Here is a 20,967-nt window from a genome sequence, read left to right on the forward strand (position 1 = left end):
TTAGATATTTTTGTATTTAATTTTCAATACATTTGCAGAAATTTAGAATTTACAATGTGTCATTATGTGGTATTGTGTCTAGATGGGTGATGACATTTGAATTTGTCATTTGTAACAAGTTTAAGTGAATTATTTTTGGTAGCATTTTTATATTGAAAATAAAACAAACATTTGGTTCATCTTTCCCCATATTCCATCCAGTTCGCTTTATTTTTATTATATATTACAGTTGATCTTTCTTGAATAAGTTTCTCCAATCATTTTTTTTTTCTCTAACTTATTCTGTCTCTCTATGGTACAGTTTTTGTGGCTATCTATCTGTACTGTTAGTCCTTCTATTTAATTTGTTAATATGAACTCTTTTGACCTAAATTGCTTTTGTTTTAAAGATGAATATTGAATTGCCTGGCCTCTAATGGCACATTTGTCACGGCCGTTGAAAGAACTGGACCAAGGTGCAGCATGTTGAGCGTACATTTTCTTTTATTATAAATGAAAAGACGCCGAACAAAACAATAAACACTCCAAAACAAACTGTGAAGCTTAAGGCTAAGTGCCATAAACAAAGTCAACTTCCCACAAAGACAGGTGGGAAAAAGGGCTACCTAAATATGGTTCTCAATCAGAGACAACGATAGACAGCTGTCCCTGATTGAGAACCATACCCGGCCAAAACATAGAAATACAAATAATAGAACATAAAATACCCACCCCAAATCACACCCTGACCAAACCAAATAGAGACATAAAAAGGATCTCTAAGGTCAGGGCGTGACAACATTTAAAAGTGTCCTATACAATAAGGGCATCTGCTGTACCCAGGTTATGTCGGATAAAGTCAGGAATAAATTATTCTGTCCTAGTTAAAAACAAGTTATCACCCTTCGATTACATGGAATTAGATTACATTTCCAATATCCTCACCAACGTGGAAATTCTGTAATAGTAATGTACAGTACCAGTCAAAAGTATGGACACACCTACTCATTCAAGGGTTTTTCTTAATGTTTTACTATTTTCGCAATTGTAGAATAATAGTGAAGACATCAAAACTATGAAATAACACATATGGAATCATGTAGTAATCAAAACAGTGTTCAACAAATACAAATATATTTTATGATTCTTCAAAGTAGCCACCTTTTGCCTTGATGACAGCTTTTCACACTCTTGGCATTCTCTCAGCCAGCTTCATGAGGTAGTCACCTGGAATTCTTTCAATTAACAGGTGTGCCTTGTTAAAAGTAAACGTGTGGAATTTCTTTCCTTCTTAATGTGTTTGAGCCAATCAGTTGTGTTGTGACAAGGTAAGGGTGGTATACAGAAGATTGCCCTATTTGGTAAAAGACTAAGTCTATATTATGGCAAGAACAGCTCAAAAAAGCAAAGAGTAACGACAGTCCATAATCACTTTAAGGTCAGTCAATCCAGAAAACCATCAAGCACCATGATGGAACTGGCCCTCATAAGGACCACCACAGGTAAGGAGACTCAGAGTTAACTCAGGAATTGCAGCCCAAATAAATGCTTCACAGGGTCCAAGTAATAGACACATATCAACATCAACTGTTCAGAGGAGACTGCGTGAATCAGGCATTCATGGTTGAATTGTTGCAAAGAAACCACTACTAACGGACACAAATAATAATTAGAGACTTGCTTGGGCCAAGAAACACAAGCATTGTACATTAGACAGGTGTCCTTTGGTCTGATGAATCCAAATGTGAGATTTTTGGTTCCAACCAATGTGTCTTTGTGAAGCGCAGAGTAGGTGAACGGATGATATTTGAATGTGTATTTCCCACCGTGAAGCATGGAGGAGGAGGTGTGATGGTGTGGGTGGGCTTTGCTGGTGACACTGTCTGTGATTCATTTAGAATTCAAGGCACACTTAACTTCTTACGGCTGAAATCCCGTTAACGGGATCGACAGCCAGTGAAAGTGCAGGGCGCCAAATTCAAACAACAGAAATCTCACAATTAAAATTCCTCAAACATACAAGTATTATACACCGTTTTAAAGGTAAAGTTGTTGTTAATCCCACCACAGTGTCCGATTTCAAAAAGGCTTTACGACGAAAGCACACCATCTCATTATGTTAGGTCAGCGCCTAGTCACAGAAAAACACAGCCATTTACCAGCCAAAGAGAGGAGTCACAAAAAGCAGAAATAGAGATAAAATGAATCACTAACCTTTGATGATCTTCATCAGATGGCACTCATAGGACTTCATGTTACACAATACATGTATGTTTTGTTCGATAAAGTTCATATTTATATCCAAAAATCTCAGTTTACATTGGCGCGTTATGTTCAGTATTGTTTTGCCTCCAAAACATTTGGTGATTTTGTAGAGAGCCACATCAATTTACAGGAATACTCATCATAAATGTTGATGAAAATACAAGTGTTATGCATGGAATTAAAGATATACTTCTCCTTAATGCAACCGCTGTGTCAGATTTCAAAAATACTTTATGGCAAAAGCACACCATGCAATAATCTGAGTACAGCGCACCAAAACAAGCCATACAGATACCCACCATGTTGTGGAGTCAACAAAAGTCAGAAATAGCATTATAAATATTCACTTACCTTTGATGATCTTCATCGGAATGCACTCCCAGGAATCGCAGTTCCACAATAAATGTTCGTTTTGTTCGATAAAGTTCATCTTTATGTCCAAATACCTCCTTTTTGTTAGCGCATTTAGTTCACCAACCGAAATTCACAAGGTGCGGGCAAGTCTAGACGAAAGTCCAGACGAAAAGTCAAAACAGTTCCATTACAGTTCGTAGAAACATGTCAAACGATGTATAGAATCAATCTTTAGGATGTTTTTATTATACATCTTCAATAATGTTTCTACTGGACAATTCCTTTGTCTTTAGAAATGAAAAGGAATGCAGCTCGCTCTCACGGCCGTGAGCCTGATTTAGCTCATGGCATTCTGCCAGACCCCTTAGTCAAACGGCTCTTATTCGCTTCCCCTCCACAGTAGAAGCCTGAAATAAGGTTCTACAGACTGTTGACAACTAGTGGAAGCCTTAGGAAGTGCAATCGGACCAAATTTACACTGTATCTTGTATAGGCAAAGACTTGAAAACCTACAAACCTCAGATTTCCCACTTCCTGGTTAGATTTCTTCTCAGGTTTTTGCCTGCCATATGAGTTCTCTTATACTCACAGACATCATTCAAACAGTTTTAGAAACTTCAGAGTGTTTTCTATCCAAATCTACTAATAATATGCACAGTTTAGCTTCTGGGCCTGAGTAGCAGGCAGTTTACTCTAGCACGCTTTTCATCCGAACGTGAAAATAGCGCCCCCAGACATAAGAAGTTAACCAGCATGGCTAACACAACATTCTGCAGTGATATGCCATCCCATCTGGTTTGCGTTCAGTGGGACTATCCTTTGTTTTTCAACAGGGCAATCACCCAGCACACCTCCAGCCTGTGTAAGGGCTATTTGACCAAGAAGGAGAGTCATGGAGTGTTGCATCAGATGACCCGGCCTCCACAATCACCCAACCTCAACCCAATTGAGATGGTTTGGGATGAGTTGGACCGCAGTGTGAAGGAAAAGCAGCAAACAAGTGCTCAGCATATGTGGGAACTTCTTCAAGACTATTGGAAAAGCATTCCAGGTGAAGCTGGTTGAGAGAATGTCAAGAGTGTGCAAAGCTGTAATCAAGGCAAAGGGTGGCTACTTTGAAGAATCTAAAATATAACATATATTTTGATTTGTTTAACACTTTTTGGGGTTACTATATGATTCCATGTGTTATTTCATAGTTCTGAAGTCTTTACTATTATCCTCCAATGTAGAAAATAGTAAAAATAACAAAAAACCCTTGAATGAGTAGGTGTGTCAAAACTGTATATGAATAGTAGGTAGGTGAAAAGGTTCTATTTCCGCAGCGTACACCTCACTGACAATCTGAAATGGTGCACCCACACAGACAGTGTGGTAAATAAGGCACAACAGTGGCTCTTCAACCTCAGGAGGCTGAAGAAATTTGTCTTTGCTCTTACAAACCTTTACAGATGTGCAATTGAGAGAATCCTGTCGGGCTGTATCTGCACCGTCCGCAACCGCAGGGCTCTCCATAGGGTGGTGTGGTCAGCCCAGCACATCACCGGTGACACACTGCCTGCCCTCCAGGACACCTACAGCCCCCGATGTCACAGGAAGGTCAAAAAGATCATCAAGGACATCAACCACCTGAGCCAGGGCCTGTTCACCCCATTATCATCCAGAAGGCGAGGTCAGTACAGGTGCATCAAAGCTGGGACCGAGAGACGAAAAATCAGCTTCTATCTCAAGGCCATCAGACTGTTAAAAAGCCATCACTAGCCAGCTACCACACAGTTACTCAACCCTACACCTTAGAGGCTGCTGCCCTATGAACATAGACTTGTACTCACTGGTCACTTTAGTAATGGAACACTAATCACTTTAATAATGTTTACATACTGCTTTACTCATTTCAAATGTATATACGGTATTCTACTGTATTTTAGTCAATGCCACTCCGACATTGCTCGTCCTAATATTTATATATTTCTTAATTCCATCATTTTACTTGCTCTAGTATGCCCATAGGCCTCACAAGACTCATCTGAACGTACCATGGTACCATAAGGGGTTAAATACATGTAATATCTCTCTCTCTATATATATAAATGTGTCCTGGTCATTCTTATACCTCTAAGATATCTGTTCATATTGTAAATCTGTTAATCAGTGCATGTGTATGGGCTAATAGCAGTAAGGCCAAAACACTTTTTTCATCAAATAATTTGTTTATGTATTTTTTTGATACTTCAAGGGGTCTTAGACTCTTATGGGATAAGGTGCTAGGATACATAGATTGTGTGTGGTTATCTTTCACCATACAAACTGGTAATAACTTGTTTCATCACACTTGACATCCATACAAAACAATCTATAGTTGAATAGTGGAAAGCTCATGTCATAAACAAATATTTTGCTATTTACAGCACAGTATCTTCATTTCATTTCAATGATATTGGAAGCAAACTTCAGTAGCAACATTGGTTTTGGTAATACCTCAATATTCTCTTCAGGTATTTTAATTTGTAGCATCTGTAACATCACAAAATTCACCAATTTCAGAGATGAACCTATCAATGAAAGCAATATCCCAAATGATTTATTTATTTATTTAGTTTATAAAAAAAATATGTATTTCAATATGTATTTTAAGAAATACAAAAGTAGAAGTACATAGAAGACAAATACCTGAGTCCCCCACATGATAATCATTACAACAAATATATAGGTGCACATTCCTAACCCATTTTCATAGTGCCAAAATAAACACCATATACAATATGTATAAAACAATACACAGTAACCCTCTCTTTTACCAGTTTTGTTGGTTAGCGCTTAAGAATAATAAAAAAGCATGTCATTTTCACAAAACTATTCATATTTTACATTTACCAAGAAAAATATAAATCTAGCGCCGTTTTTAGTAAGTATAAAAATGCAGCACAATCAGGAGCGTCACTATTTCCACTTCAAGTATGCTCTTCATCTAGGAGTGTGGAGTCTGTCAATAATATCACTTCTTCTTTGTGTTCATATAGGCTCATATAAGTTCATATATAGGCTATAGCCTACAGATATATTTACACATGATGCTTCAACTTTATATGTATCACTCTTTAACAAGGTTGAACTAACAGAGGTAAGACGGCTCGTACAACAGCGGTAGGTCCAACAACAAGCACTTTGAGCTAAGGCCTCTACATATACACACAGTAAAAGCTGCCGGTGAAAAATCTAAAAAATACTTTTAACTATACACTATCGAGTTCACATTCAAAAACAATAATCTGTATTTTTTTCTTCCCAGTGACGTTTTGTTAAGTAGATCATTCTTCAAAAGTCTAATCTTGGTGCTGACACTGTCTTCCTCAATGGGGGAGTTGCCAAAGCAATTAATGCACACATCGATGCTTTTGGAAGGAGAGAATAAAACAGAATACAAACAGATTATCTACAGTGACAAATATAACATATAATGCCTCTGCATAAATGTTTTGTAACAGATAGTAAAGCAATTGTGTGCTCTTTACTACAGGTGGTGTGACATATGTTTTTCATACAGTACCAGTCAAAAGTTTGGACACTCCTACTCATTGAAGGATTTTCTTTATGTTTTTACTATTTTCTACATTGTAGAATAAACAGCTTTGCACACTCTTGGCATTCTCTCAGCCAGCTTCATGAGGATAAGAGGTGTGCCTTGTTAAACATATATATTTTTAAATGTCTTTCCTTCTTAATGTGTTTGAGCCAATCAGTTGTGTTGTGACAAGGTAAGAGTGGTATACAGAAGATTGCCCTATTTGGTAAAAGACCAAGTCCATATTATGGCAAAAATGGCTCAAATAAGCAAAGAAAAACAACAGTACATCATTACTTTAGGACATGAAGGTCAGTCAATCCAGAAAATGTCAAGAACTTTGAAAGTTTCTTCAAGTGCAGTCGCAAAAACCATCAAGCGCTATGATGAAACTGGTTCTCATGAGGACCGCTACAGGAAGAGAAGACCCAGTTACCTTTAATGAATTTATCTTCTGCAGCAGAGTTACCAGCCTCAGAAATTGCAGCTCAAATAAATACTTCACAGAGTTCAAGTAACAGACACATCTCAACATCAACTGTTCAGAGGAGACTGCGTGAATCAGGCTTTCATGGTCGAATTGCTCCAAAGAAACCACTAGTGAAGGACACCAATAATAAGAAGATACTTGCTTGGGCCAGGAAACACGAGCAATGGACATTAGACCGGTGGAAATCTGTCCTTTCTTTCAACCACCCTGTCTTTGTGAGAGTAGGTGAACGGATTATATCCGCATTTGTGGTTCCCACCGTGACGCATGGAGGAGGAGGTGTGGGAAGGCACACTTAAGGCACACTTAACCAGCATGAAACACAAGCAATGGACATTAGACCGGTGAAAATCTGTCCTTTGGTCTGATGAGTCCTAATTTGAGATTTTTGGTTCCAACCGCCGTGTGAGACGCAGAGTATCTGAACAGAGGATCTCCACATGTGTGGTTCCCACCGTGAAGCATGGAAGAAGAGGTGTGATGGTGTGTGGGTGCTTTGCTGGTGACACTGTTGGTGATTTATTTAGAATTCAAGGCACTCTTAACCAGCATGGCTACCACAGCATTCTGCAGCGATATGCCATCCCATCTGGTTTGCGCTTAGTGGGACTATCATTTGTTTTGGACCCAACACACCTTCACGCTGTTTAAGGGCTATTTGACCAAGAAGGATAGTATTGGAGTGCTGCATCAGATGACCCGGCCTCCACAATCACCCGACCTCAACCCAATTGAGATGGTTTGGGATGAATTGGACCGCAGTGAAGGAAAAGTAGCCAAGTGCTCAGCATATGTGGGAACTCCTTCAAAACTGTTGGAAAAGCATTCCAGTTGAAGCTGGTTGAGAGAATGTCAAGAGTGTGCAAAGCTGTCATCAAGGCAAAGGGTGGCTACTTTGAAGAATCACAAATATAAAATATATTTTGATTGGTTTAACACTTTTTTGTTTACTACATGATTCCATGTGTTATTTCATAGTTTTGATGTCTTCACTATTATTCTATTATGTAGAAAATAGTACAAATAAAATAAAAAAAACTTGATTGAGTAGGTGTCAACTTTTGACTGGTACTGTATATTCTAAAAAACATCTCTAAAAACAATTTCTTTGCATCATGCTTGCTTCATAGCGAGTTGTTATGTTTGTGGATTTGTTTAGACAAAGAAAATAGGCAGACATACAATAGATTTAAGACAATTATAACATAGAATAGGCCTATACCGTTGCATTAGAACACCTATAGAAATATTTGTTATCAAAGATAAAGGTGTGATTAAATACAAAAATAGGGGCGCTCATTTAATAACAATAATGCAGTGTGGGAATGTACAATGTACAATAGTATATGAGATACTACAACAACTAAAAAGTGGAAACAGATACTATTGCCAATACTTTACAGTAACAATAAGCTGTTGTAATAGAAGTACCGTATGTCTGTTGCACTATGAGTAGATATATAATTTGTCCACGTCGCTGTCATGTAAACAGAAATAAGCTGCTACTTTGACCAGGAAGGTTACATAGACCAGGCAGGAGAGAAGAAGTTTGAATTGAACAGTGAACTGTTCCTGGCCATATACATAGGGCCATTCCAATGGCCAAAGACTATCAAGACAAAAGACAGTGTCAATTCAAAATATGGTATACGCTGCAAAATAAACAGAACAACAGCGGTAATACATATTTTGCCAGCAAAATATCAGTTATCTAAAGAGCAGTATGTACATTGTCTTAGGCATTTGTCCAAGTGCACCTAGATTATCATATTTGATCCAAATCGGTGCCATCTTTCTTCATTGGCAGTATCCTTCTAAAAAGGCTCTTAGTAAACTCTAAACCACACTGCTTTCTGTCTACTTGACAGTACCAGTGTATCAGTTTAAAGTGCATTGCCATTTGTACTTGGCTAAATCCTTTCCACATCATTCATATCCACTGTACAGCAGGGTTCGGATCAATTCAATTTAAATTCTATCAACAAAAAAAGTAAATTGCAATTCCAAATTCCAATGCCAATTTTCCTCATTGCTTTTTTTCATTGACTGAATTGAAATGGCATTGATCCCAAACCTGGAGCACAGTGGAGTACATGCACTGACATGTAATCTGCAGAAAGCTGCCTGTTCACTAAAGACACATGAGTGGGGTAAAGGCAAGCTGCGAGAAAGATATGTGAAGTTGCTATTGAACCAGGGAGTGCCTCATCCATTCCCGGCCTCCCCATCCCTCAAGGCATCAGGCTGCTAGTGCAAGAACAGGTTTAGGGAGGCAGGTTGCAGTGCAGTGCTTTTCCTTTCCTCTGTGAAGTGTTGTGGAACTGATAAGGTTAAAGGAACTGTTCTAAGGAAAGCAGATAGTTAGCTAGTGTAATGAACAAAACTTTAATAACAAATTTGTATACAATGTCTGAAAAAGTAAATCATTGTCTGAGTAAGTCTCTCTCTTTCTCTTTTATTTTCTTTCTTTCTCTCTTTCTTGTTCTCTCTCTCTCTCTCTGTCTCTCTCTCTCTCTCACTCGCTCTTCTCTCTCTCTCTCTCTGTCTCTCTCTCTCTCTCTCTCTCACTCGCTCTTCTCTCTCTCTCTCTCTCTGTCTCTCTCTCTCTCTCTCTCACTCGCTCTTCTCTCTCTGTCTCTCTAATGTGGCTGGTGTGACAACACGTCTGAGCACTTTGCAGTTAGCAAGGCTTTTGACATAAGACAGAGAAGATGTATGTTGCATGAAATGGTTTGGGTGGTGGAGTCAGGGAAAGCCCCCTTGATAAGTTGAGCTCTTACATGGCAGTCTGTGTTGCAGCAAACAAGTGCAACAATACAGTATGCAAGACAAGGACAGTGAAACGACTTTTAAACTATAATATAACTACTCACAGTATTAGTTGCTCTTTGACAATCTCAGAGACAGACCACAACAAAACTGAATAGGTATACTTATTCTTTGTCCTCTTTTTCCCACACGAAGAAATCCCTCATTTCAGATCCATATCTCAACTTTAAAATCTTCAAAACACCTTAAAAAATGAAAATGTGTATTTGGCCCAGGCCTTCATATATTTGTTTGGAATTATATAGTCAGTTTCATTATGCTGCAGCAAATGTTAGTTAGTTTTCTCTGCCTTGGTTGGTTGCATTGACCACACACAGTTAGTTCAACATCACAGTCCTGGGGTGAGGATGGGGAGGGACGTCTCCTGTCTTGTCCAGCCCTCTACTGGAAGGTGTGTTCCCCGCGGACGATGTGAGATGAGAACTCGTAGCAGTCCTTACTGCGGTGGCCACAGATGTTGCACTCCAGCGGGTCCCTGTAACCATGACAGCCCATGTGGATGGTGTACATAACGTGGTCCAGGAAGAGAACACAGCAGTGCTCACACTGGAACACCCTCACCTCCCGGCCCTCTCGCCCAAACACACGCACCCCGTCCCGACTCGTCTCTGCCGCCTCTCCCCGGGCCACCTCCGCTGTAAACCCCACCGCACCCACCTCAGCCCCACCTCGCCCCTCCTCTCTCCCGCCATTGGCTGGGCTGGGTCTGGACCTGGGTCGGGGGTGGGGGTTGTTTCTGTGGTTCCTGTGGTAACCTAGCCTCTCCTGAGGGCTGCTCCGGGCAGATTCGGCCGAGTCCAGCCCACTGTTGCTAGGACACTCTCTCTCCTCTCTGGTACCCTGGAGCTGGTGCTGCTTGGGTCTGGTGAGGGCGATGGGCCCGTTGGAGGAGGGAGTAAAGTCAGGAAGAGGAGGGTGCAGAGGTGAAGGATGAGGTGGGGCGTCCCGGCTGCTTGGTCGGTCCATACGGTGCCCTGGCCCTGGTTCCAGGGGGTAGACGTGGTGGTAGAGGGGGTTGCCCATGTTTACCACCTCAGCCATTGAGAGGGATGGGTGTGGACCGTGTGGACCGTGCGGATGGGGGTGGTGGACCAGGGGTCTCAGGGAATCAGAGCCCAGGTAAGAGATGGCGTTGTTGATAGCCTGGTCCATCATGTGAGCCTGCATCAGCTCCGCCTCCTTCTCATACTTCAGACTCATGTCATAGCTCAGCTCTGGGAAACTGTAACGCATCATCTTCTCACCTGCACAGAGCACAGAATGCATATTACCACAATGAAACTCACATATGTATGGAGAAAGTTTCTGGTTGAATGACACCTCTTGAAACCATGTTTAGCAACAACTAATATACTATACATACAAGTGTAAATATATAGTATATGAATATGAGTGCCTGTCACAGTTGAACCTTTTCCCTTTTGAGAAGCTAATTTTCTTGTTTTTCTTATTGCATTATCTCAGAGGTTTTGTGTTTAATAGTGGAAATCCCCATCTATCTGAATGCACTGTTTAACCCCTCCAGAACAGGGACGCGGTGAGCTGTTTTGCTCTTCTCTCGATAAGAGCTATGGCAGAGATACAGGTGTAACAAACCACAGAGTGAAAAACATGCCCTCGTCTCTCTCATCCGCTCTCTGTGTCTCGCTCTATCTAATAGTGCAGTGAATTATACCTCACAAACAAAATAACTGTGTTCAACGCTAATATGCAAAAATGATTGTCAGTTACATGCCAACTAAATGTTTACAACTGTTTCGTAATACAAAAAAAAATAATGTTATTGATGATAAGTATTTATTGTAATTGAATGTAGAAATACAGTGGATAAGACCAATGGATCTGAAATCTAAAGCAATCGAACAAAAGGCTGAAATCTGTGAATAGTTTGTTAATTTCTACCGTTAAATCAAGGTAATATTTTTGTTGCTAAACCTCTGCCCAGGCACGCAATTCCCTTTTTTGCATGCATAAACTTATCCTGTTGCATTTCGGTCAAACTGAACATAAAACATAAACAATCAAAACTGTCAACTGAATTTAACCTAACAGAACAGGTTAAATTCAATCAATAAATGGAATTAACTAAATACCCCACTAAATACTCAGTGATATGAGGGAGATGCAAAACGTAAACAATATGGTAGGTCGATTTCTGTAACAACTAAGAGTGTTGAAGTGAGAGGCTGAACTTCTCAGCTGTTTTGGTGCCCTGGCTACCACGCTGTGAACAGCATGAAGCACCCATGCGCATGCACAGACACTGTGTGTGACTGTGTGAGAGCGAAGTGTTGCATCTCACTCATCTCAATATCTCCGGTGCTGCTCGTGGCAACGTAATTTTTGCTGAGTCTACCTTTAATTAATAACAAATTAATAATTATCAAACACTGAGACATTTCAAATAGTTATTGTAAAGAAAAATATAATGATGTATTGTCCTTTTAAATACAATAGTTATATAAGCTTATATGAGTAATTGTGAGTTAGTTATCCTTGGGGTCAACACACCATTGTGCTCCCCACCACAGGAAGTGATGTGATGATTCTTACCCACAAACTTTTGTGGGGTGGTGCTCTTCCTCTTCCCCATGTTACTCTGCAGTCTCTCGATGACTGGTGGGCGGTCGAAGGTTGCCCTGGCAACAGCCTCGGCCAGGGGCCTCTGCTCTTTAGGGACCTCACCTAGGGGTCAGAGGAGTGTGTGTGTGTGTGTGTGTGTGTGTGTGTGTGTGTGTGTGTGTGTGTGTGTGTGTGTGTGTGTGTGTGTGTGTGTGCGTGCGCGTGCGCGTGTGTGTGTGGAAAAGCAGAATGAAAGTCTGCACCAAGGCTTGTAGGTGGCTGGTGTATAAATGTCAAATAACTAAGTAGAGTTCACAGGGTACTCGCACTTACTCTACAATAAGGAGGCAGAGAAACAAAATTGGTCTTCAATTGAACTTCATGCTTGAATGATCAATTATAAAAAGAGAAAGTGCAAGGTGCGGAAAAGTGGCAAACAAAGCAGACGTTTCCGCATCTATACCATCAGTGCTGTACCATATAGCAGGTCTCTGTACCAGAGCAGGACATTGACACTCACCTGGATAAGGCCCGGTGATGGAGGTGGGATCCATGGCAACACTCTGGAGGTAGTTATGGCAACGCTCTTTATGCTCCTCCAATGAAATCCTCTGTTTGTAGCTCCGCCCACAGTAGTTGCACTTGTGTGGTTTGCCCACTAAACGAGAGAAATTATATCAAAATAACAAAATATTAATTTAATAGACAGATGGATGGACAGAGAAAGAGTGGGCATGGTCCAAAGCATTTTTGTGGTGACGCAAATCTACAGTATGTGAACTCTCTAGGAGGTTGTAGTAAACGCTTAGAACCTGTGGAGAACAGAGTCTATGTGAACTTTCTAGGACAGTGTTCCCAACTCCAGTCCTCGAGTACACCCAAGAGAACACCTTTTGGTTGTAGCCCGAGACAAGCACACCTGATTCAACTTGTCAACTAATCATCAAGCCCTCAATGAGTTCAATCAGGTGAGTTGGTCCGGGGCTAAAACAAAAATGTGTGCTGTTGGGGGTACTGGAGGTCTGGAGTTGAGAAACACTGCTGTAGGAGGTTGTAGTAAACAAACAGAGCCCATGGAGAAGACAGAAAATAGAGGAGGGCTGTGATGAGCTATGGAGTAATTATGCTCCACAACTAGTAGGATCCCTCACACAAACCAGACTCTCGAATACAGACGTGTTCCTTTCATACGCCAAGGAACAACTGTTACAACTCTTCCAGGCGCAAAAATACTAGTTCACTACTATGTTGCATAATTAAATGGTCCTGTAGGCCTAGTACAGAGACAGTCAATATGTTCTGCATCCCTTAGTGGGAGGAAAATAACTCCAACGTTAGACAACGCATGTGTTTCTCCTCAGCAGCTGGAGGTGGGAAGTGATCCATGCTGCCAGTTCCATTCAGATGGGGTTTATGCTGGTGAGACAGGCCAAAACTTCACCTAGCTTTCCCACAGAGAAGATCCATCCGTTGATCCTTCCTTCCTTCCTTCAATCCTTCCTCCCTTCCTTCCTTCCAATCTTTCTTCATTAATTTATGAATTCTACTTCATTCATTCACTCATGAATGAATTACTCATTAATGAATGAATGAATGAATAAATTCATAATGAGTTGGCGGTCCAGACAACACCCACCAGTGACCCAGACTCTGGCCCAAAATAGGAGTAGTTCACGTGATAAAATGTATTAGCAGAGGTGACTACGTCACTAGAAACTACCTGACCTGTTACTGTGGGAAAAACATGTTTCAGTCTGATAACTAAGATACTTTTATCTAAAGCGACTTACAGTCACGCGCGCATACATTTAACGTATGGGTGGTCTTGGGAATCAAACCCACTACCCGGGTATTATAAGAATCCAATGTTCTACCAACTAAAGTAATATAATGTCACGGTAATGGAAAAACACCCTGACGTGTCTGTCTTCTCCAATGATCTAGGCCTAAGCACCTGTGAACTGTCGCCAGCAGCCAGCCGCAATGGGCAGTTACACTTTCATGTTGGAATAGGCAACACACACACACACCTCATTTACAAAACCTCCCCCACGTGGCCTTTTGCAGATGTTGGATGTATCACCAAAATCCTGCTTTCAGCAGCTATTCTTGAACATGCAAATAGCCTCAACGCTCTCAGCCTTTCAGACTCAGTCGGCTGCCTCTATTTGGGTGACAAACAGGAACCTATTGTTTCTTGTCTCAGAAACCTTTTATTGTCTCATGTAATGTCAAAAATGAGTGATTCCATAGCTCTCCATGTAGCATCTAAAACACCTCCAAGAACAACCAATCACATGCACACTACACATTTGCACAGCAATTCTAGGAATGAATTCATATTGCCATTCAAAAATGTGTTTGTGATGGGTTCAGATACTGTAAACACAATCCATGCAGTGCCAATCTGTGACTTCACTGTGACAGGGGAAAGTAAGTTCTCCAGAGGGTAGTGCGGTCTGCAAAAGCATCACCGGGAGCAAACTACCTGCCCTCCAGGACACCTACAGCACCCAATGTCACAGGAAGGCCAAAAAGATCATCAAGGACAACAACCACCCGAGCCACTGCCTGTTCACCCCGCTATCATCCAGAAGGCGAGGTCAGTACAGGTGCGTCAAAGCTGGGACCGAGAGACTAACATAGAGAGGCTGCTGACAACATACAGACTCAAATCTCTGGCCACTTTAATAATTGGACTTAATAAAGGTTTCACTAGTCACTTTAATAATGTGTACATATCCTACATTACTCATCTCATATATATATATATACTGTATTCTATTCTATACCATTTACTGCATCTTGCCTATGCCGCACAGCCATCGCTCATCCATATATTTACATGTACATATTCTTATTCATCCCTTTACATTTGTGTGTATAAGGTAGTTGTTGTGAATTTGTTACATTATATGTAAGATATTACTGCATTTTCTGAACTTAAAGCACAAGCATTTCACTACACTCGCATTAACATCTGCTAACCATGTGTATGTAACTAATAACATTTCATTTGATTTGATTTTGATTGTACAATACATTGTCACTGTCTCTCTCTCTGTTTCTCGGTCTCTCTCTGTTTCTCTGTCTCGGTCTCTTTCCCCTCTCAATCTCTTCGCCTGTTTCCTGGCACTGTGTCATGTGTCTCCCAGGGGGCAGGGAGGGACAGAGATAGAGAGAGGAGAAGGGAGAAGAGTCCTTTCAACTACAGCCTTGTACGTAAGAGAACGTCATGCCAACCTACTCCGTATGCCACAGAAGTGTGCCTAACATTCCATTCAACGCTCAGGTAGTGTAGTAGGTAGGTTGAGGGGCGGAGGGGATTCAAATAGTAGGTAAGCTGAGCGGCAGAGGGGATTCATATTGTAGGTTGGCTGAGGGGCGGAGGGGATTCATATAGTAGGTAGGCTGAGGGGCTGAGGGGCGGAGGGGATTCATATAGTAGGTAGGCTGAGGGGCGGTGGGTATTCATATAGTAGGTAGGCTGAGGGGCAGAGGGGATTCATATAGTAGGTAGGCTGAGGGGATTCATATAGTAGGTAGGCTGAGGGGCGGTGGGTATTCATATAGTAGGTAAGCTGAGCGGCAGAGGGGATTCATATTGTAGAATGGCTGAGGGGCGGTGGGTATTCATATAGTAGGTAGGCTGAGGGGCGGTGGGTATTCATATAGTAGGTAAGCTGAGCGGCAGAGGGGATTCATATTGTAGGTTGGCTGAGGGGCGGTGGGTATTCATATAGTAGGTAGGCTGAGGGGCGGTGGGTATTCATATAGTAGGTAAGCTGAGCGGCAGAGGGGATTCATATTGTAGGTTGGCTGAGGGGATTCATATTGTAGGTTGGCTGAGGGGCAGAGGGGATTCATATTGTAGGTTGGCTGAGGGGCGGTGGGTATTCATATAGTAGGTAGGCTGAGGGGCGGGGGGGATTCATATAGTAGGTAGGCTGAGGGGCGGTGGGTATTCATATAGTAGGTAGGCTGAGGGGCTGAGGGGATTCATATAGTAGGTAGGCTGAGGGGCGGGGGGGATTCATATAGTAGGTAGGCTGAGGGGAGGAGGGGATTCATATAGTAGGTAGGCTGAGGGCCGGGGGGGATTCATATAGTAGATAGGCTGAGGGGCTGAGGGGATTCATATAGTAGATAGGCTGAGGGCCAGGGAGGATTCATATAGTAGGTAGGCTGAGGGCCGGGGGGGATTCATATAGTAGGTAGGCTGAGGGGAGGAGGGGATTCATATAGTAGGTAGTCTGAGGGGCGGAGGGGATTCATACAGTAGATAGGCTGAGGGCCGGGGGGGATTCATATAGTAGATAGGCTGAGGGGCAGAGGGGATTCATACAGTAGATAGTCTGAGGGGCGGAGGGGATTCATACAATAGGTAGTCTGAGGGGCGGAGGGGATTCATACAGTAGATAGGCTGAGGGCCGGGGGGGATTCATACAGTAGATAGGCTGAGGGGATTCATATAGTACTGTAGGTAGGCTGAGGGGCAGAGGGGATGTATACAGTAGGTAGGCTGAGGGCCAGAGGGGATTCATATAGTACTGTAGGTAGGCTGAGGGGCAGAGGGGATTCATATAGTACTGTAGGTAGGCTGAGGGGCAGAGGGGATTCATATAGTACTGTAGGTAGGCTGAGGGCCAGAGGGGATTCATATAGTACTGTAGGTAGGCTGAGGGGCAGAGGGGATTCATATAGTACTGTAGGTAGGCTGAGGGGCAGAGGGGATGTATACAGTAGGTAGGCTGAGGGCCAGAGGGGATTCATATAGTACTGTAGGTAGGCTGAGGGGCAGAGGGGATTCATATAGTACTGTAGGTAGGCTGAGGGGCAGAGGGGATTCATATAGTACTGTAGGTAGGCTGAGGGGCAGAGGGGATTCATATAGTACTGTAGGTAGGCTGAGGGACAGAGGGGATGCTTACAGTAGGTAGGATAAGGGGTGGAGGGGATTCATATAGTAGGTAGGCTGAGGGGCAGAGGGGATTCATATAGTAGGTAGGCTGAGGGGCAGAGGGGATTCATATAGTAGGTAGGCTGAGGGGCTGAGGGGATTCATATAGTAGGTAGGCTGAGGGGCTGAGGGGATTCATATAGTAGGTAGGCTGAGGGGCAGAGGGGATTCATATAGTAGGTAGGCTGAGGGGCTGAGGGGATTCATATAGTAGGTAGGCTGAGGGGCTGAGGGGATTCATATAGTAGGTAGGCTGAGGGGCGAAAGGGGATTCATACAGAACTACTACTTACTACACCTTAATTTGCTGCCTACACTGACTGGAGGAGAGTGAAGAATGAATTTAGCCTAAAAAACAGGAAGTGAAAATTAGAAAAAGGTCAAAAGAGAATGAAAGAGACAGAGAGAAAGACCCTCTGGTTCTGGGTAGCTGCATGTGAGTACTTCTAGGAGGACAACACTAGAGATGGCGGTGTACTGTTGTCTGTCCTGTGTCTCAAAGACACGGCAGTAGAGACCACAGAGAGAGAGAGGGGTCTTTGATGCAGAGCTAGGACAGTGAGTTACAGTTAGAGCAACACAACACAGCGTTTCTTTAGTCTCCCCATATATCTACAGAGAACAGAGAGTTCCTTTCTGAGGAGACAAGACGTGAGCAGGTTATAGGAATGAAAGGAACACCATGTCCTGGGTGCCTAACCACAGCCCTTGTCTGTCTGCAAACAAAGCTTCAGAGAGATGCATCCATCCAACAATGAGAAACAATGATATTTGTGGGGACTGTTGCTAATCTGTCTCACACAAACTTAGACACAAGTCAGATGAGATCATGCTTTTAGTTACATCGAGACAGACCTGTTCTATAGCCTGTTCTATAGCATCAACTATTTGACAAGTCGAGAATTTATTGAAACCAGGATATAATACTCAGTAGTAACCACAGAATAAAAAAAGTTAAAGCAAGCATGACTCAATATAGAGGGAATAGGTGAATAAAGGAGCCACAAAGATGAGGAGGAAGAGGAGGACGAGGAGGAAGAAGAAGAAGAAGAAGAAGAAGAAAGAACAGAGGTGGCAAAGAGGCTGACCTGAGTGTGTGCGTAGGTGGCCTGTGAGTGCGTCACGACGGCGGCAGGCGTAGCTGCAGAAGGGGCATTTGAAGGGCTTCTCCCCCGTGTGCAGCTTAATGTGTCTCAACAGATTGCCCTTCTGAGTGAACGACACACCACACTGGTTACACTGGAACGGCCTATCACCTGAGAGGGGCACAGGAAGTGTTATACTGGAACGGCCTATCAGCTGAGAGGGGCACAGGAAGTGCAAGCTCGCATCACTCACGGTCCCCCTTTAACATAGAGCCAGATCAGCAACACACAATAACCACAGAAACTCAGTAACCTAGTCTTGAGTTGCCACACTTTTCACTGGGATATTGGACCGAACAAACTTAAGACAGAAATTGAGATTCACAGCTACCCAACAACAATCAACACATTGCAATGGTAAAACATGTACGTCATTTAGCAGACACTCTTATCCAGAGAAACTTACAGTAGAATGCATATATTTTCATAATTTTCTTTTTTTTCGTACCAGTCCCCCACGAGAATCAAACCCACAACCCTGGCGTTGCAAGTGCCATGCTCTACCAGCTACAAAGGACCTATACATAGCTGGACTGTGGAGGTGAACAAACCCTAACCTCGTCAATTGCTACCTCGTCCTCAGCCTCCATTAAACAAACCCTAGCTGAGACTTACAAACGTTGCCAATATTACTTCAAGGAGGATTTTCAGTGCAGAGAAAAACACTAACACGTGGTTTCTGATGTGCACTGTGTACTATTGATACATTTGAACTAGACCTTACTGTAGTAACTACAGAGATATTTATATCTCCAGAAATAGAGTGTGGTGAGATGAGGTGTTAGCTCTGTTCCCTTTCGCTCTGGGTCTGTCTCTACTACAGCTTTCTCTCTTTCTATCACCACACAGTACAGTAGGTACATAAATACAATGTTTCCGTCCCTAACCAGACCCAATGTATGGTTATAGGAGGGACAAACACACACACATACACACACACACACACACACCATATGTATAAGTTTAAAGTATTATGTTTAAGCGTTGCTGTCAAAGTGTCTTCAGACGGAAGGCGGTTTAGAGAGTCTTACATTGTATCTTATAGTCTTACATTGTATCTTATAGTCTTACATTGTATCTTATAGTCTTACATTGTATCTTATAGTCTTACATTGTATCTTATAGTCTTACATTGTACCTTATAGTCTTACATTGTATCTTATAGTCTTGCATTGCTAAACGTGCTGTATACGTTTAGTGCCCATTTTTACCATCGGTGAGTGTGTGTTTGTATGTCTCTATGTACATAGTTTTCCTGGTTCACAACTAGACTACAGCACTCTCATCATCATCATCATTATCATAATGATGATCAGCTCTTGATCTGCAGCCCAACATTTGAAAATCTGATCCTAAATCTGTGACGACCGAGGCACAGTAATGGCGTCAGTTAAGGGCTAGGAAACAGGTTGAGGAAGATTCCTGGGATGTTTTCCCTGAGAATGATTCTAAGGCTCAACTATTGTCTTCTAGAACATAGCAAAGCTTTTCACCTCCACACCCAATGACACAAAAATAAGCAATTTCTGACTCAAGCATTATAATTGTTTTCAATCGTAGGATAAGTGACGTGCAATTGCTTTAGTCTGTAAAATACATATCTCATACTGAGCTACAACGTGAAGTATCCATTATCTGCCAATTTGTATTATATATAACTAACAGGTTTTTGCAATTTGCTAGATGTTAATGGTAAAACATTGACAATCCTCCGATACATCAGAGAGTATTGGGTCAATGGTGTTCAATATAACGTACATGAGGTTTGGGCTATATACTGTAGAAGGGACATAAGGGGAAACAACTTTAGAGCAACATTTACCATTGGGCAGCCGAGTTCCTGGGTCACATGACCCTTCTGACCCGGGGACCCCATCCTGTAGGTTGTTTGGGCTGTCAATCATGGGCTCCTCCAAACCCGATCCCTCTTCCCCGCTTTGGCCCATGTCCTCTGCTGTGGTCCTCCTGTCCCCTTCATCTTCTGTCTCATCTTCCTGTTTGATTGTGTTTTCTAGAAGAGACCATTATGACCAATCAAGTTATTGTTTGATGGTTTTTGGCCAATTACATTAGATTATTTTTGTGGGTGATCCTTGTTCTCAATAGGTGTGGGAACTGAAGGTTGGGATTGTACATCTTGTGAATCTGTTTCTCTTTGACTAACTCCATTGATAGGAATAAGTTCATACAATCTGCATGTCATTTCCCCTGGCGAAACAAGTGATATAATGATACTCACAGTATTGGGAAAGTTTATGCTAAACCCCCTGAGACAGAGACTCTCCACACCTGACTAACAATTACACTATTTTAATTGTAAGCAACTATAAGTGCTATTTTTAAAGCTGAAACTCCTGGAATGCACACAGTTAACATGTTATGTAAAGATACACTTGGTTACTCCCAGAAATGGACTGTGTGTAGTGATGTGACATGCTCTGAACATTATTTGGGGAGAGATGAGAAACAGGCTTGTCTAGTTCCAGTCAGTCCCTGGGGAGGAGAAGAGGGAGGGAGGAAGAAGATGAAAGAGGAAGAATGAGGGGGAGGGGAATGTCCTAGCCTAAACAGGTGCTGCTGAGCCCCTGATGTTTTCCACTTGAATGGTGCTGGGTTAGAGACTGGCTGGATGGGATATGGGGGAGGGGGGCTGGCTGGCTGACTGACACTGACTAAAGGCAGGAAGGCCTCTGCTGGTTTTCTACTGCCACAAGACTCCTAGTATCTGTGACTGACAACACACACACACACACACGTAGCCACAGAATAATATTCAGAGATTCAGAGATTGTGCTCTCCCATACAATGCATTTGTTTGAAT

The 20,967-nt window shown here is 42.3% G+C and overlaps 1 protein-coding gene across 1 annotated transcript in view; it reads right to left on the reverse strand.

Moving 5' to 3' along the window:
- Positions 1-9,248: 9,248 nt before the first annotated feature.
- LOC120063927 (zinc finger protein Helios-like) overlaps positions 9,249-20,967 on the reverse strand; it is a 68,038-nt gene continuing 56,319 nt past the window's right edge. The window contains exons 5-9 of the mRNA XM_039014237.1: positions 19,969-20,157; positions 18,090-18,257; positions 12,562-12,699; positions 12,033-12,164; positions 9,249-10,723 (exon numbers count right to left, since the gene is read on the reverse strand). Of these exons, the coding sequence (XP_038870165.1) occupies positions 9,861-10,723; positions 12,033-12,164; positions 12,562-12,699; positions 18,090-18,257; positions 19,969-20,157 (1,490 nt within the window). The 3' untranslated portion in view covers positions 9,249-9,860. The remainder of the gene's footprint in view (positions 10,724-12,032; positions 12,165-12,561; positions 12,700-18,089; positions 18,258-19,968; positions 20,158-20,967) is intronic.

Source organism: Salvelinus namaycush, chromosome 19, assembly GCF_016432855.1.
Source record: "Salvelinus namaycush isolate Seneca chromosome 19, SaNama_1.0, whole genome shotgun sequence".
In the NCBI taxonomy this organism is placed as follows: domain Eukaryota; kingdom Metazoa; phylum Chordata; class Actinopteri; order Salmoniformes; family Salmonidae; genus Salvelinus; species Salvelinus namaycush.